The sequence below is a fragment of the Meles meles genome, chromosome 12 (assembly GCF_922984935.1).
Source record: "Meles meles chromosome 12, mMelMel3.1 paternal haplotype, whole genome shotgun sequence".
In the NCBI taxonomy this organism is placed as follows: domain Eukaryota; kingdom Metazoa; phylum Chordata; class Mammalia; order Carnivora; family Mustelidae; genus Meles; species Meles meles.
Genome location: NC_060077.1, coordinates 77,509,885 through 77,526,967, shown reverse-complemented (window position 1 = coordinate 77,526,967; position 17,083 = coordinate 77,509,885). Strand labels below are relative to the sequence as shown.

Here is a 17,083-nt window from a genome sequence, read left to right as displayed (position 1 = left end):
CCTCCCCTCCCCCCCTCCCGTCCCCACCCCCTCGGCCGCTCCGCTCCCTGGCGTGACTCGGCACTGAGAGTCCCGGAGAAGACGCCGCGGTCGTCACCTCCTGTGTTCAGGCCTCGGCCTCTCTGAGCCTCTCCCCTTCTTCTCCCGGGTCTTCTCCTTCAGTTTTGAAGCCGGTGGCGTCGCGGCCGCCCTGCCGGGCTAAGAATGGTGGGAGTGAAGCCGGTCGGGAGCGACCCAGATTTCCAGCCGGAGCTGAGCGGCGCGGGCTCCAGACTCGCCGTGGTCAAGTTCACCATGCGAGGGTGAGGTCGGGCGCGAGCCCTCTGGGCCCAGTGTGTCCGTCCCTGCTTTCCCTTCACTTTTTCCGGGTCCCGACTCCCTGGCTGCCTCCTGCTCGGGAATGTCCGGCGCTGGCCGCAGCCCCAGGCGCTGCCCGGTTAGGCCGCAGCTCTTGGGTGTGAGCCCCCGTTTGTGCACAGGGGAGTCTCTGGAGGGCACGGAGGCCTGGCCCTCCGCGTTCCATAGTCAGGAGGTCGCCTCCCGTCCCTTCTGCATCCTTGGACGAGCTCTGGACTTGGGGGTGGCCCACTTCTAGTCTGTGGTACTCTTCGTACAGCGGCCCCTGCTTTCGCCTGCCCCGTTCGTGTCGGGGAGCCAGCTGTCACTTGCATTTTAGAAATCCTAAAATCTTAATTTACCGAACACTTTGGCTTGCTTCACTTCACTTCATCTGCATTTCTGTAAAACCTTTAGAAAATTCAGTTGGGTCTATCCAACTAATCCACGTAGTGCTTAGGCCCGAGGCTCAGTGCATTTTAAATTAATGTTGAGGCCGGGTGCTTTTTAATTTTCTTAATGGTTTTGTTATTCGTTTGGTTAGTAACTTGGTAACTTAGGCTCCCCTATGTGCGGCTGCATATGATCTCGGAAATTAGAATGAGTATATGTCAAATATAGGTACCCAGACATCTGGGTTTGGCCAGATAGACTTCATTTTTGACTTGATGGTTTAAGAGGACAAGGATCTTGAAAGATGCTTAACTGGGTTGGGTAAGTCTCAACATAATTTATTGGTCGCAGAACTCGTGGATTTTCTGTTTTGAGCGTGCAGTGTACCTGTGTCAGAGTGACATGTTGGAACTAGGCCTTCAGAACCAAGATTTCAGCGACTGTGTTTATTTATTGACCTTCGATTGTGTATGTCAGTGCCTTCTAACTTAGAAGGATTAAAGGTTTCCATTTTAAAAAAATATATATTTTTATTTTTTTTATTAACATGTAATGTGTTATCAACCCCAGGGGTACAGGTCTGTGAATCGCCAGGTTTACACACTTAACAGCACTCACCATAGCACATACCTTCCCCAGTGTCCATAACTCAAACCCCCACCCCTGCAACTCTCAGTTTGTTTTGTGAGATCAAGAGTCTCTCATGGTTTGTCTCCCTCCCGATTCCATCTTGTTTCATTTACTCCTTTCCTACCCCTCAAACCCCCCACATTGCCTCTCAGCTTCCTTATATCAGGGAGATCATATGATAATTGTCTTTCTCTGATTGACTTATTTCGCTCAGCCTAATACCCTCCAGTTCTATCCACATCTCGCAAATGGCAAGATTTCATTTCTTTTGATCGCTGCATAGTATTCCATCGTGTACACATACACACACACAAACACCACATCTTCTTTGTCCATTCATCTGTTGATGGACATCTAGGTTCTTTCCACAGCTTGGCTGTTGTGGACATTGCTGCTATAAATATTAGGGCGCATGTGCCCCGTTGGATCACTACATTTGTATTAAAGATCTCCATTTGATTTATCTTGACCCAATCCCCCGAGTTATTTACAATTAAACCTGGAGAAATTTACTACAGGTATCACTATTTAAGTAACACATTTAGTTGTCCAGGTAACTTTATAAACAGGCAGTATTTTGAATCAGGGTGAAAAGTGATTCATGGCTATTGAATATGATTCAGATGTTGAGTATATAAGTAGTGGCATTAGGATTAGATAGTTTTAGTCATGGGGGGGATGCAGATAGAGATGAAAACAATTAAGGACTTATTCCTACACCAATCTCTCTTATACAGAATTGAAAACGGGCAGTATATTGGATTTTCTAGGGTGGCATAGAGTACCAATTTGACATGTAGACTTTCACATTTACTAAGTTGAAGAAGATAAAAATTTCATCATAAGGACATGTCTGAAAGTAATGTCAAATTCTATAAATGTGTCTTCCCAGCTTTAGCAATTTTGTAATGTCTATATTTTTAATATGGAGGGATACCTGTACATTTATTAGGCCAAAATTGGAAAAGGGAAGAGATGATTTTGACAGGTAATCTCATTTTTAACTCACTTCCAGTTCTAGCATATAGGAGTGTATAGACTTTCATCACCCTATAAAACACTCTCTTTTCCCCTTAACCATAGCAGAACAGGTGACAAACAGTGATCAAAAATTTATTAATTGAAATGAGAAAAGTGGGGAAACTTTGCTATTAAGGCAACACTTCCATTAACACTGAGGCAACATTTAATCATAAACAATTACAGGCATTGATTGGTGAAGCACTGTGTTACTTACTTTTAAAAAGGTATTTTGATGCAATGAAAATTTATTTTTTTTTGGCAAATGAATTTAGAGAACTTTCAGCAAAGGAAACAGTTAACAAAACCAAAAGACAACTGACAGAATGGGAGAAGATATTTGCAAACGACATATCAGATAAAGGGCTAGTATCCAAAATCTATAAGGAACTTAGCAAACTCAACACCCAAAGAACAAACAGTCCAATCAAGAAATGGGCAGAGGACATGAACAGACATTTCTGCAAAGAAGACATCCAGATGGCCAACAGACACATGAAAAAGTGCTCCACGTCACTCGGCATCAGGGAAATACAAATCAAAACCACAATGAGATATCACCTTACACCAGTCAGAATGGCTAAAATTAACAAGTCAGGAAATGACAGATGCTGGCGAGGATGCGGAGAAAGGGGAACCCTCCTCCACTGTTGGTGGGAATGCAAGCTGGTGCAACCACTCTGGAAAACAGCATGGAGGTTCCTCAAAATGTTGAAAATAGAACTACCCTATGACCCAGCAATTGCACTACTGGGTATTTACCCTAAAGATACAAACATAGTGATCCGAAGGGGCACGTGTACCCGAATGTTTATAGCAGCAATGTCTACAATAGCCAAACTATGGAAAGAACCTAGATGTCTATCAACAGATGAATGGATAAAGAAGATGTGGTATATATACACAATGGAATACTATGCAGCCATCAAAAGAAATGAAATCTTGCCATTTGCGACGACGTGGATGGAACTAGAGTGTATCATGCTTAGTGAAATAAGTCAATCGGAGAAAGACAGCTATCATATGATCTCCCTGATATGAGGACGTGGAGAAGCAACATGGGGGGTTAGGGGGATAGGAGAAGAATAAATGAAACAAGATGGGATTGGGAGGGAGACAAACCATAAATGACTCTTAATCTCACAAAACAAACTGGGGGTTGCTGGGGGGAGGTGGGATTGGGAGAGGGGGAGGGGGCTATGGACATTGGGGAGGGTATGTGCTATCGTGAGTGCTGTGAAGCGTGTAAACCTGGCGATTCACAGACCTGTACCCCTGGGGATAAAAATACATTATATGTTTATTTAAAAAAAAAAAAATTTGGAAGGGGAGGCGAACCATAAGAGACTATGGACTCTGAAAAACAACCTGAGGGTTTTGAAGGGTCAGGGGTGGGAGGTTGGGGGAACAGGTGGTGGGTAATAGGGAGGGCACGTTTTGCATGGAGCACTGGGTATTGTGCAAAAACAATGAATACTGTTACGCTGAAAAAATAAATAAAATGAAAAAAAAAAGTATATTTATAGCTAACATTTATAAATCTGATAAGATTATATTTGCCTTAAAGTTCTTTAACATTTTGGCCATTGAGGTAACTGGGCATCAGTATTAGACCCTCAAACAACTATATCCAGTAGATCATGTAGGAAACCTCTTAGATCAAAGTTAATGTCCCATTTTAGGCCAAGAACATAGTTTTCTCCAACAGCTATTTCTTTTCCAACCGTACTTTAAGCCTTACTCCTTTTTCTCCAGGTCAATGTTATATCTAACCTATTAATTTTAATATAATGTTATGCAGATTGTCACCGTTCTGTTTAAAAATCCTTGTGGCTCTCCAGTATTTTCAGGGTTTTGTTTTGTTTTTAAGATGGAATGTTTCACGAATTTGCATGTTATCCTTGCACAGTGGCTGTACTAATCTCTGTATCATTCCAGTTTTAGTAATAAAATAAAACTGCTACCAGAGTGAGCACTCAGGTTTTTAATTGTAGTGAAATATATGTAACATGAAATTTACCATGTTAGCCATTTCTAAATGTATAGTTCAGTGGCATTAAGTACATTCACAATGTTGTACCAACATCACCACTATTTCCTAGAGTTTTTTCATTATCTCAGATAAAAGCGTTAACCAGTAAGTATCCATTAAGCGAAAACTCCCACCCCTGGTAACTTCTTTCTGTCATGAATTTGCCTATTCTTGATACCTCTTGTAAGTGGAATTATATATATTTGTCATTTGGTTTCTGATTTCTTTCACTTAGCATAATGTTTTCAAGGTTTATCCATGTTGCAGCATGTTTCAGAATTTCCTTTTTCAATTTAAATAATATTTCACTGTATGTATATATATTGCTTATTCATCTGTTGATGGACATTGGTTGTTTCCACCTTTATGGCTATTGTAATACTGCCTTCAGCATTGGTGTGCAAGGATTTCTTTGAGTGACTGTTTTCATTTCTTTTCAGTATATTTTCAGTATATACCTGGGAGTGGAATGTGGTTGCACCATTTTGCATTCTCACCAGCAGTGCAGGAGGGTTCTAATTTTCCATGTACCTGCCAACACTTTTTATATTTTAATGGGCATCCTAAATGGGTGTGAAGTGGTCTGGTGGTTTTGGTTCGCATTTCCTTAATGACTAATGAAGTTGGGCATATTTTCTTGTGCTTAATATCTTCCGTGGAGAAATATCTATTCAAGTCCTTTACTCATTTTGAATGACTTTGGTTTTTTTATTACTGAATTGTAGGAGTTCTTTGTATATTTTGCGTATTCCTTACCTCATATATGATTTATAAATATTTTCTCCTATTGGTTGCCTTTCACTTTCTCGATAGTGTCCTTTGACGCACAAGTCTTTAATTTTGGTGACGCCCAGTTGATCTTTTGTTGCTTGTGCTTTTAGTGTCATATCCCAGAAATCGTTGTCAAATCCAGTGTCATGAGATTTAACCCCTATGTTTTCATGAAATCATTTGTAATTCTAGTTTTCAAGTTTAGGACTTTTACTCATTTTTGAGTTAAATTTTGTCTATGGTGTAAAAGTCCACCTTCATTCTTCTGTATGTTGATACCCAGTTTTCTCAGCACTATTTGTTGAAGAAACTGTCTTTTCCCCCCGTGAATGGTCTTGGCATCCTTCTCCAGAATTATTATTTTTTTTTCTTAACACTTAAAACAGTCAGTCAACATTTGTGTTTTATCTACTCTTGTAAGAGACTTATTTAAACATTTATATTGACTCATACAGTCCTCAAAGTAATCTTTGAAATTATCCCCATTTTACAAATGATGATGTTAAGTCACAGATTAAATAACTTAAGGTCCCATTGCTGAATGCAGTTTGGATTGTAAAATGCTGTTCTTGTTCTTTCCAGCCTAAGTAGAAAGAAAATGCAGGTTAATCTCTATATTGTACAGAGCCTGATATTTTTAAATATATATTGCCTTGAATTATTTAGTTACAACTGCTTGCAAACTAATCTTATGACTTAGGACAGTTCCTTTCACTCTCTTCTTTTCCCTAACCGTAAAATAGGAGTAGTAATATGTAACATAACAGTATTGTTTAGAGAATGAAATTATATATGTGAATTACATACTGTGGTAACAGTTTTTGTAACTGTTATTTCCATACTGTTACTTGTTTTAAATATACTCAGATACATTCAGTGATTATAAGCTGTGCCAGTTTTGTTATCAATGTTGAGTAAGCCCCAATGCTAAAAGAATATATATACATTTTCTTCCTCATAAGACTTAGTATGATTTTTTAAAATTGAAATATACTTGGCATACAATATTTTATTAGTTTCAAGGTATAAGAAGTACAGTTACCACCTTTTACCATACACAGTTGTTAAGTGTTACTGACCATATTTCATATGCTGTACTTTTCAGCCCCATGACTTTTTTAAAACTGGAAGTTCATACCTCTTGATCCCTTCACCAGTCCCTTCCTCACCACCACTAGTTTGTTTTCTGAGATTATGAGTCTGTTTCTGGTTTTTTCATTTGTGCGTTTATCTAGATCCCACATGTAGGTGAAATTATATTGAGTATGAATGATTTTGATATTGAATTTATGAATGTATCATTTTTTACCATATTCAGTTTTGTTAAAACAGGTCCTAGTTTGTATTTGGTTTGGTGTTACCGTTACCATCTGGGAAGAATGTTAGTGTATGTTAGGTGTTGAGTTCTAATGGTTATGGTAGCTGGTTTAAATAATATGTCATATATGTGTGTGATATTAGTATGTGCTACATTATTGCTGCAGACCGAATTACAGAGATAGCAAGTTCAGTAGTCTAGGCACCAGGCAGATAATGAGAGAGGTGGGTAGCTTTAAGATAGCTAGTGCATGGCAAGGCCTCAGAGAACATAGAGAATTTTTCTTAAAAGTATACTTTTTTATTGAACTATAACATACATGCAAAAATGTACACAAATCATTTGTGAATACTTTGAGAAGTTTAAACCAACATGTAGATAAGAATCTGCCTCCCTCTTCCCCTGCTATACTTTCTTCTCATACTAGAATTCTAATGCCACAGATTAGTTTTGCCTGGATTTAAACTTTACAAAATAGAATCTGTCTGGATTATTTAATAGAGCGTATAGTTTCAATCTTGACAGTTAATTTAGAAATAACAAAAGGCAGTGTGTAGGCCAGTGTTATGAGGTTTTGGGAATAGCTTTCAGGAGTTGGGTTTTGTGATCAAATTCTAGCACTGTACCTCATTGTTCTTGACTTTGAAATGAGTTGTAGAGCTTAAATGAATTTAAGGGTTTTGTAAATTGTATAACATACGGGTTAATGCTCAGTGAATGCTAGCCATTTTGTGTTATTAATTGGACCAGTTATGATTATGCCTGCCCTAATTGAAATATAATAATGTAGACATTACCTACTTTAAAGTTGTAGCCCACAGAAAAATAGAATTTTAAAATATCTCTTCAGAAAGCACATATATTTTCCTTACCATTTATCAGCAATGTGTTTACACGTTACTGCTCAAGGCAGAGCACTGACTGCTTTAGCAAATAGTGAAGAGTGGCAAGTTCATGAAGTAGAATGTGTTTATATTATGACGGTAAACAAAAATCTTACTTACGAAGCTAATTTGGTGCTTTCAAAGAAAGCTGATCTTGGATTGGATTAGGAATTAAATGTTCTGTTGTGGCTCTGCCACTGACTAGAGCGTCTGATCTTGGGCATGTCCTTTAACTTTCCTGGTCTTCAGTTCTTACCTATCCAATAATTGTGTTAGGTTAGATTATTTTTGAAGTTTTAGTTTTGTGGGTTTGGTTCTTTATGTATTGCAGAAAGCTAGAGAGTTGTGCGCTGTGTTCCTTTTCTCAAAAAGCACAAGTCAGAGTCCTTCTTATATATGCATTTTACATATTAGATTTAATAGCTAACCTTTCTGTCAAAGAGAGGTTCAGAGGTAGAAAAAGAACTTTTTTTTTTCCCCTTTCTTTTTTAAACCTCTGGACTAGATGATCTCTGGTCACGTTTACAAGTTCAGAGGCTATGTGACGATGTATTATTTGAGGGCTGTGAGTCAAGGATTGCACAAGAGAAGAAAGTATGATCATGAAATTCAGTCGTATTTGGGGCATAATATTTTAAATATTTATTTATTTGAGGAGTGGGGGAGGGGCAGAGGGTGGGAGAGAGTCTCAAGCACACTTTGCACTGAGCATGGAGACTGACTTGGGGCTCAATCTGATAACCCTGAGAGTACGACCTCAGCCAAAAACAAGAGTCAGACACTCAACTGACTGCACCACCCAGGTGTCCCTGGGGCATAATATTTTAGCTATGAGAAAGGTGCTACAGAATCCAGTTCCTTCTCATTTTATATGGAGCAATCAGGTGACTTGTTCAGGAGCTCAGCTAATAATGGAAATTTAAGTTTATTCTTCAATGCTAATGTTAAGCAGGCAAACATCTTCAAATAACTAATCAGTTTCATTTGAGTGATTATAGTGTGAAAGTATGCCGCTATATTTATTTCTGCTTCTGTGTTCTAGGGCTTATTTTGATTTCTGACCACAGTTACAACCTGTGATGGCTAACTGAAATTAAACAGAGCATCTAGATAAGTTTAAAGTTTGAAAGGGAACAGTTATCTCAGGACAGTTATTTTAGCTACAAGAATTTCTTTTTTCTTAACACTTCTTAGCTCATACATGCCTGGTGAGCATGATGTCACTATAGTGTGGAAGTTGTGTTGGTTCGTATTCTATTTTTCCTAGGTAGTGAGGAACAGAAATGGAAATAGAACCGTTAGCAGGAAGAAGAAGAACCCTCAGCCAAACAGGCAAGCTCCCTTCCACGTTTATTTTAAGAGAGTTACTACAGTTTAACAGAAGCACTTGCACCCAGCACTTGTTCCCAGGAGGACTTCATTGTCAGCGCCGCGTTTCCTCCCACAGCCCCATGGCCTGGAGCTCTGCTTCCACCTGCCTTGTCACAGCACCGGAAACGCACACTTCTGTTGTTCTTACTCACTTCAAATATTCCCTGAGGTAGCCTCTAGGTCTGAGCCACCTGCCCGACTGTCTGAGTATTTCCTGAGTACTTCACTCCTTTTTCTTAGGGATATTTTTACCAAGTTATATCGATTTAAATGGTTTGCCCCAGTCCAATTTTCCCATAAGTCTTATTTTGAATGCATGCTTTTGCCTAAGGGAGATTTTTTTTTTTTCCAGGAATGAGCATGTTGTGTTGTGTTTCATTAGGGACACCCGTTTAAATGCAGTTAGTGTTTAATTCTCTAGTATCAAGTTATTTAATATTTTAAAATAAAGGTATCTGTTCATCCTAAAAAAAAAAAGATACAGAATTATGAATAATTTTAAGTCTCCCCTAAACTCTCTTCCTTTTCCAGTCCTACTTTGCAGAAGTAATTAACTGATTATTGTGTGACACACCTAATGTGTATATATACACACATCTTTGTAAACAGTACAGATTTACAGATTATCCTTATCCCCTGGTATGTATGCGTCATACCATTTTAAACTATTTTTCTGTTGATTGCCATTTAGATTGTTTCTAATTTTTTATCATTATAAATATTGCATTGAACTTTGTTATACATATTGCAAAAATGAGTTAATGTTAAGCTAGTATGGATGTATAGAAATGAGATTGTTTAATCTTGGTTTGTGTTCATTTAAAATTGACAAATCATGATTAATGGCCCTTAAGAAAGGATTTAGCAGTTGCTCCTCCCATCTGTAATGTTTAAGACTTACTGATAAGGAGAAGTATTTTGTTTAACAAATATAGGTTTAGTGACTGTAAATGTTTTTTCTTTATAATTTGGTCTCCGGACCTATTTGAGGAGAAGATCCAAAAATCTACTTTCAGAAGCACCAAGCTTAATATTAGAGAACTTAATTGCTTATTTTGTTAGCATTTTCGGTGTGAGATTTAAGGATGGCATGGGATGAATATACTGATTAAAATTTGAAGACTGGAGAGATAATCACAGCTTGGGGATGAACATTTATGAGTTTGAACATTTTGTGCTTCAGAATTTTCTTTTCCTTATGCTCCTGTCTGCTGTTGCTAAGGTTTTTGTTTAAATTTTTATTGAGATACAATATAATACACAATTATAAATGTATGGCTTAATTAATTTTTGTAAACTGAACACACATGCCCATGTAATGAGCTTCTGGACAGATAGAGCATAACTAGCCTTTTGATATCTCCCATGACCCTGTCCCGTCTTTAACTCTCAGAAAGGTAACCTTTGTCCTTATTTATAGTACCATTGATTTGTTTTGTCTGTATTTGAACTGTGTATAAATGTGTATATAGTGTACCACTTTTCTCGGTATTATTTGTGAATTAATCTGTTTTCACATGACATTATAGTATTCCACAGTATGAGTAGCTGCAATTAATTTACTCATTCTCCGTTGATAGAAATTTAAGTAGTCTCCACTTTTGGTTATTAGAAATACTACTACTATCAATATTTTTTTCAAATGCCCTAAGGCAAACATATGTAGATGTTTCTGTTGATTCTGTACTTTAGACATGCACATGAGGTAGGCATAGGTCTTTGTTTAGCAGATACTGAGTTTCTTTTCTTTACCCCTAAAGTGGTTATACCCCTAAAGTTTGCGTAGTTACTAAACAGTTCAATTCCTCCATATTCTTGGTAATGCTCTATTACACGTTTTTTGTTTTAGCTATTTCGGTGGAAGTTTTAATTTGCATTTCCCAAGCTTCCCTAGTGACAGATGAAGTCAGATATCTTTTCATATTTATTGACTGTTAGAATAACCTCTTTTGTCATGTACTGGTTTAAGAGTTTACCCAGTTTCCTTTTGGGTGTCAGTCTTGTTCTTACTGATCTGTATGAATTCTTTACATATTAGCAGTATAAGCCTTTTGGTATGTTTCACAGATTTTTTTTTTTTTTTTTAAACCACTCTATGGGGTCTTTTCACTCTCTAAATAGTATCTCGATGAACAAAAGGTCTTGATATCTTCCAATTTATCAAGTATATTCCAATATATCAATTATTCCCTTTTTTCTTTTCTTTTTTTTTTTTAAGATTTTATTTATTTATTTGATAGAGATCACAAGTAGGCAGAGAGGCAGGCGGGGGGGGGGGGAACAGGCTCCCTGCTGAGCAGAGAGCCCCATGCGGGGCTCGATCCCAGGACCCTGGGATCACGACCTGAGCCGAAGGCAGAGGCTTTAACCCACTGAGCCATCCAGGCGCCCCTGTTTTTTGTGTTTTAAGAAATCTTTGCTTACTCCAGAGTTTTGAAAATATCCTTTGTAGTTTTTTTATAACTGTTATTGTTTTAACTTTCATATTTAGATCTGTCATCCATAGTAATCCATCTGGAATTGGTTTTGTATATGGTGTGAGGTGTGGGGGCCAAGATTCATTGATCTTCCCCTGTGAGTATCCTGTTGACACAGCACTGCTTATTGAAAAGACCATCTTTTCCCCACTGCAGTGCTCTGTCAAATGTTTGATAAATCAGATACTCTGTGTAGGATGGGTTTGTTTCTGGACCTATTCTTTTACATTGGTCAGTTTATCCTTTTACTGATACTTGGTATCAGTACAGTATTGATACTGATACTGTACACTCTTAATTTACAAAGCTTTGTGATTGTTCTTAATATTCAGTAATGTAATTTTCTCAGCTTTGAACCTCAGAATGGCTTGGGTTATCTTTGGTATTTCCCTATAAATTTTAGAATTTAAACTTGTTAACTTGGGGAATAAAACTTACTGGGATTTTCCATTGACTCTAAGGGTCAAATTTAGGAGAATTGACAGGTTGACACTGTTGAGTTTTCCAGTTTATAAGCATAGTATATTCCTCCTTTTATTTATTTCCATCTTTAATTTTTCTCAGTGAGAAAACAGAAGACTTAACATTGTTAGACTTTAAAACAGTATAAATCTGTAGTCATTAAGACAGTGTGCTTTGATGCAAGTATATCTAAATAATCTCATGGAAGAGACTAGAAAGAGCAAAGCTAAGATGATCAGATTTTGTTTAATTTCATATTTTAACAAATTCTTCAGAGTATAAATTAATACAGTTTTTTGTGGGTGTTTTGTTTTTCTTTTTGTTTTTTACCAAGCATGTTTTTTACCTTTCTTACAGGTGTGGACCATGTTTAAGGATTGCCCCAGCATTCAGTTCTATGAGTAATAAGTATCCACAGGCAGTTTTCTTGGAAGTTGATGTACATCAGTGTCAGGTAAAGGGAAGGAGTCCTTTAAAAAATTTTTTTCATTTTTTTCATTTGAAATTCAACATTATTATCATCCTCTGTTTCTCTCTTTATGCACATAGTACTTCTTTGACGATGAGGAAATGTTATATGGACATGAATTATTATAAATGTTATTGTGGCTGCATTAATTAGTTAAAAAGGGTAGTTCAATATTAATTGCTTCTGGGTTTGTTAATATCTTTTTGACATAAAACTAATAAGCTATTGAACTAAATCAGTCCCCTGGAAGTCCTTTTTTTACATTTTTTGTTTATCTTTTGCAAATTGAGAATAGTATCTTTTATTGCTGAGGCATTGTTTGATTTGAAAACCATGGCAGAGAATTCTTGATTATAGTTTGAGTTGGATTGATCGGGTTAGTTTGTAATCATAGCTTCAAAGCTGCATACTCAGCAGAAACCTGAAAGTGTTAATTACCGTCCATAGAGCCGCAGTGTTGTTGGGAGATTGCCCTGATTACTTAGTTGGAATGGCTCTGTGACAGTTCTGTGTTTGTGTATGTGGAAGTAAGGAGGAATTGATGGGGAAAATTTCTCAAGGTACCTTCCAACACTGAAAATGTCGTTTTGGTTCTTACTAAGGAATAGCTGTGTGGATCCTCTTTTTGGTGAGGTTTTGTCTTTGATACATTTCTGAGTGTGAAAAGAATTTGTGAGTGTGAAAAGAATTTGTAAATGTAACAATAGTTTGAGTAAGTAGTTTGGGTTTGGTTTAAACCCTGTAATATTGCTTAGTACTTCTGTTGTGTACTGCTGGACTCCCATTACTGGCCCTTATTTCAGTATTCACTGTCTCTGGAGCTCTGTTCTGGAGCTTTATTTCCAGTATGATAACCACTAGCAGCATGTGGTTACTACACACTCGAAATGTGGCAAATTGAAATTGAGAAGTGCTGTAAATATAAAATACACATAGGATTTTGAAGGCTTAGTATGAAAAAAGTGTAAAATATGTCATTAACTTTTTTACACTGTGTTGAAAATGTGATTATTGGATTTACTAAAATAGATTATTAAAATTGATTTCAATTGTTTCTCTGTACTTTTTTATATTGGCTACTTAAAATGCTGGGATACTGGCAACTTAAAATCACATGTATAGCCCACATTTATGTCTTATATTTCTTTTGGACAATACTGTTCTAAAATGTCAATCATGTTTTTTGTCTTTTTTTTTTAATTTTTTGAGGTTTAGAGAAGGCATCTCTATGTAAACTTTATGCTTTTTTTTTCTTTAAACAATGTAGTGATATCTCTTCAAAGTATTTGAATATGCAAGGTGACATGTTTGCTTTACTATTTCCTTTACACTTAAGAAAAGTTTAAGTCATGAGTCAGTGGTTAATTAGCTAATCTCCACTCAGTACTTAGTTGATAATATAGTGGAGTTGGAACAGAATTTTAAAAGGTAGTTGTTGCAGTGTATTTGATGGGAGGTCAGAAGCCACTTCTATGAGTAGAGTTGAGTAAAGTTACTTCATTTTCATGGAGAGATGGGCAACTGTTGTTCAGAACTGTATTTTTTCCTAGTAGCATTGACATATCAATACCCTTTTGGGCTTCTCCATTTAAGAAACAGCATGTACTTATGAAAACTCTGCCTGGTGGTACAAAGCATAATTTCTGTATTGGAAGCTAATTGTTCTACTGGGGGATTAAGTGTTCAACACTAAAATTGATAAAAATGCATGTTGTTCTTCATTGGGAATTCGAAGGTAATGTAGTTGTGCCCTCAGTAGTAGGTCTGTTTTTTCTTAAATAACAATTGAGAGTAAATTTTTTTATGTGGTTTTGTTCATGCTTGGAAATTTAACTTCTATAGAGATGTAGAATGAATATTCAAAGTGGTTTAAGGTAAATTTTAATCATTAACAGTATCTAACTTGCCAATTCTAGGGAACAGCTGCTACCAACAATATATCAGCAACACCTACATTTCTGTTTTTTCGAAACAAAGTGAGAATTGATCAGTATCAAGGAGCAGATGCTGTTGGATTAGAAGAAAAAATCAAGCAGCACTTAGAAAATGACCCTGGAAGCAATGAGGACACAGATATTCCAAAAGGCTATGTAGGTAGACTTAAAAGTGAAATCATGATACATCTCTTCTCATTATTTGGTTAAAGTGATATTGACTGTTATCTTTTGCTAGTTAAGAATACTTTCAAATAAGATCTTTAAAAGTAATTTCATTAGCTGACTATTGGGTATTTGCTTCTCTTATATGTATTATAATCTTAAACCCTCATGAGAAACAGTTATTCTTAAATAATTCTTTTCGCTACTTGTTTTCTTTTTTGAACCTACTTTCTGAGTTGTCTTAATAGCCAGTTTTAAACATTTAATAATTTTTAATGTATATATATTTATATATACATTTAATTTTCATTTTATTACATATAATGTATGATATATTTATATGTAATTTTAAAATTATACATATATATATTTTTCCCAAAAATGTGAAGAAATGTGCATTGGAAAAATTTTTCAGGTTTTGATAATTGAGTAAAATGACATGTAGATTTTAATGTGTGATCTTTATATGCTGGACTCCTTTTCCTGCTGCTTCTTATAGTTTTCTCTCTCCTTTTTAATGTATCCCTTCTTTTCTGGCACCTCTTTCTTTCTGCTAAAAAAAACAAAACCAAAAAACTAATTTTTTTTTCAGGTACGTTTTTCTGAGTTTTCAGAGTAAGTTATTATTCAACTAAAAACTTGAAGACTTAGGAACTTAAAAGTGTTTGAAAATTGCATAATACAAATGGTTATAATTCAGCATCTATATCATAAGAGCTATTCAGGAAGGACCAAAATTCAGAAGTAATTCATGGTAACTGACTCATTTATACAAATTGGTTAATCCTGCATGCTAAAATACATATTTGTATATATCTTTCCTAATTTTTCTTGTTATAAAGTTAATTGTAGTTGCAGATGAAAAATGAACTTTTTAAAAAAAAATGATTACCTCTAGTCAAAGCTGATATGTGAAAGAATGTGTATCAAGTACAGTAAAGCGGATCGATGTCATGGACTACATGTTCTTTACGTAAAGTCCCTTAAATTTCTGCTGAATAAGGAGACTCTCCTACTCCAGTCAGATACATATGAGAAAGTCTTTTTGTGTGTGGGAGATTGAGGGTTGTGTCTTCAAAAAGTGTGTTTAACAGGTCGTACTGGCATTAATTAAGTGAGGGAGACAATTAATGTCTATTTAAAACAGAACTGTTATGCAATAATTTGAAATTGTAATATGCATTTAGAAAGTATGAGCATGTTGTGTAAGTCAAGGTTGTGACACCTTTTGGAAAATTTTGGAAATTATTTGACTTGTAAACTGTTTTGTTTACATCTTTGTATTTTTTTTTTTCCTGTATTTACTCAGGGTTTTTGCATGAAAAGGTCTTAGGAGCGCAGCAGTCCTGCTGCTTAGCTAGAGGGATACTTCTTTACACATCAGCTAAGTGTGATTATCATTAGTGTTTTGTCCTCAGGTAGGAAATAAGCAGGAAAAAATGAAGTTTTAAGAAATTAAAAAGATTTAGTTTTCATGCAGATGTTATGCATACGGTGTGAAAGGCTATTAAAAACATTTTTCATTTTTTCCATCAGGTGTCAGTCAAGACATTAAAAGTTTTGAACTATATGTCTACAAGATTATTAAATATTTAAGATTTTGGTAATATGTTTCTAAGAATGTCATCATTCTCACAAGACAAGTAAAGTCAATGAATGAAAGCCTTAAGTAGATCTAAGTATTGGTATTACAAAAATGTATTGACAATTTTAAAATAAAATTTTGGTTTTAAAGACTTTCAGTTATGTCTTAACACTAAGAGGTTACACAAGTTACTGAGTTTATACATACTAGTTTTGGAACTCCTAATTTGATTGAAGCCAGAGTAAGAGAGGTACTCCTATCTCTTTTAGAGGAGTTTGAAATATTGTAATAAATGTAGATGTGATACTCAAAACGTTAAGATTCATAATAGTTCTTATTTAGAAGTAAGACAGTATTTTTGTGAATATAATGACTTTTAGTTTTTAAAGCGTTGATTGAAGCATGGGGAAAGTTTAAAATGTTCTCTTTAGTGTTCTGGAAACGTGTCTTTTTTTTTTTTTTCATTCATGACAGCCTTTTTTGGGAAGTTTAAACTGGTACCAGTCTAATATGGTAGCCAGTAGCTAGAAGGTACATGTGGCTATTGTGCATTTGTTACATGACTAGTGCAACTGAGGAACTGAATTTTAAATTTTATTTACTTTTAATTAATTTTAAATCGCCACATGTGGCTAATGGCTGTTGTATTGTACAGCAGGTTGGACCATCTGTCTTATAGACTGTCCCACAATCTGGATTTGTCTTATTGCTTTTCTGTTATTCTTTCCTCATTATTGGCAAGTTGATTACATAGGTAGTGATACTTATTTCCAGTTGCATATTTCTAGAATATGTCAGTGTGTAGTTAGGTCAGATATAATGCCATTAGTCCCCAGACTGTGTTGTATAACAAAAGCTACCGACCAGTTCCAATTAGGAGCAATTGTTGTAAAGCTCTTAAAATGTTAGTAAACAAAATCCATTGATCTAGAAGAGAAAGATTATGATCTCCTAATATGCAGAAAAGGCATTTAACAGAATTCAGTACCCATTTATTCCTAAAGCAATCAGTAATATCTTAATGGGCGAGCACCAGAGGCACTCTCACTAAAATTGGAAACAACATAGGGATGACCACTGTCACATCTCTGGCGTTGTGTTGGACTATTAACGCATACATGGGAGACAGGAAAATGTTAAATGACAACCACATGGAAGCAATCAGCCAGCAAAATATAGAATATTAGAAATTTGTGGGTGCTAAATGACCATAGATTAAAGGAGATTTGAGCTACT

At 36.0% G+C, this 17,083-nt stretch overlaps 1 protein-coding gene and 1 pseudogene across 1 annotated transcript in view; one reads left to right on the top strand and one right to left on the bottom strand.

Annotated features, from left to right (window-relative positions):
• Positions 1-17,083, top strand: part of TXNL1 (thioredoxin like 1) — a 32,503-nt gene continuing 15,420 nt past the window's right edge. The window contains exons 1-3 of the mRNA XM_046025591.1: positions 1-302; positions 12,052-12,148; positions 14,080-14,253. Of these exons, the coding sequence (XP_045881547.1) occupies positions 205-302; positions 12,052-12,148; positions 14,080-14,253 (369 nt within the window). The 5' untranslated portion in view covers positions 1-204. The remainder of the gene's footprint in view (positions 303-12,051; positions 12,149-14,079; positions 14,254-17,083) is intronic.
• LOC123954785 lies at positions 4,244-4,342 on the bottom strand (annotated as a pseudogene).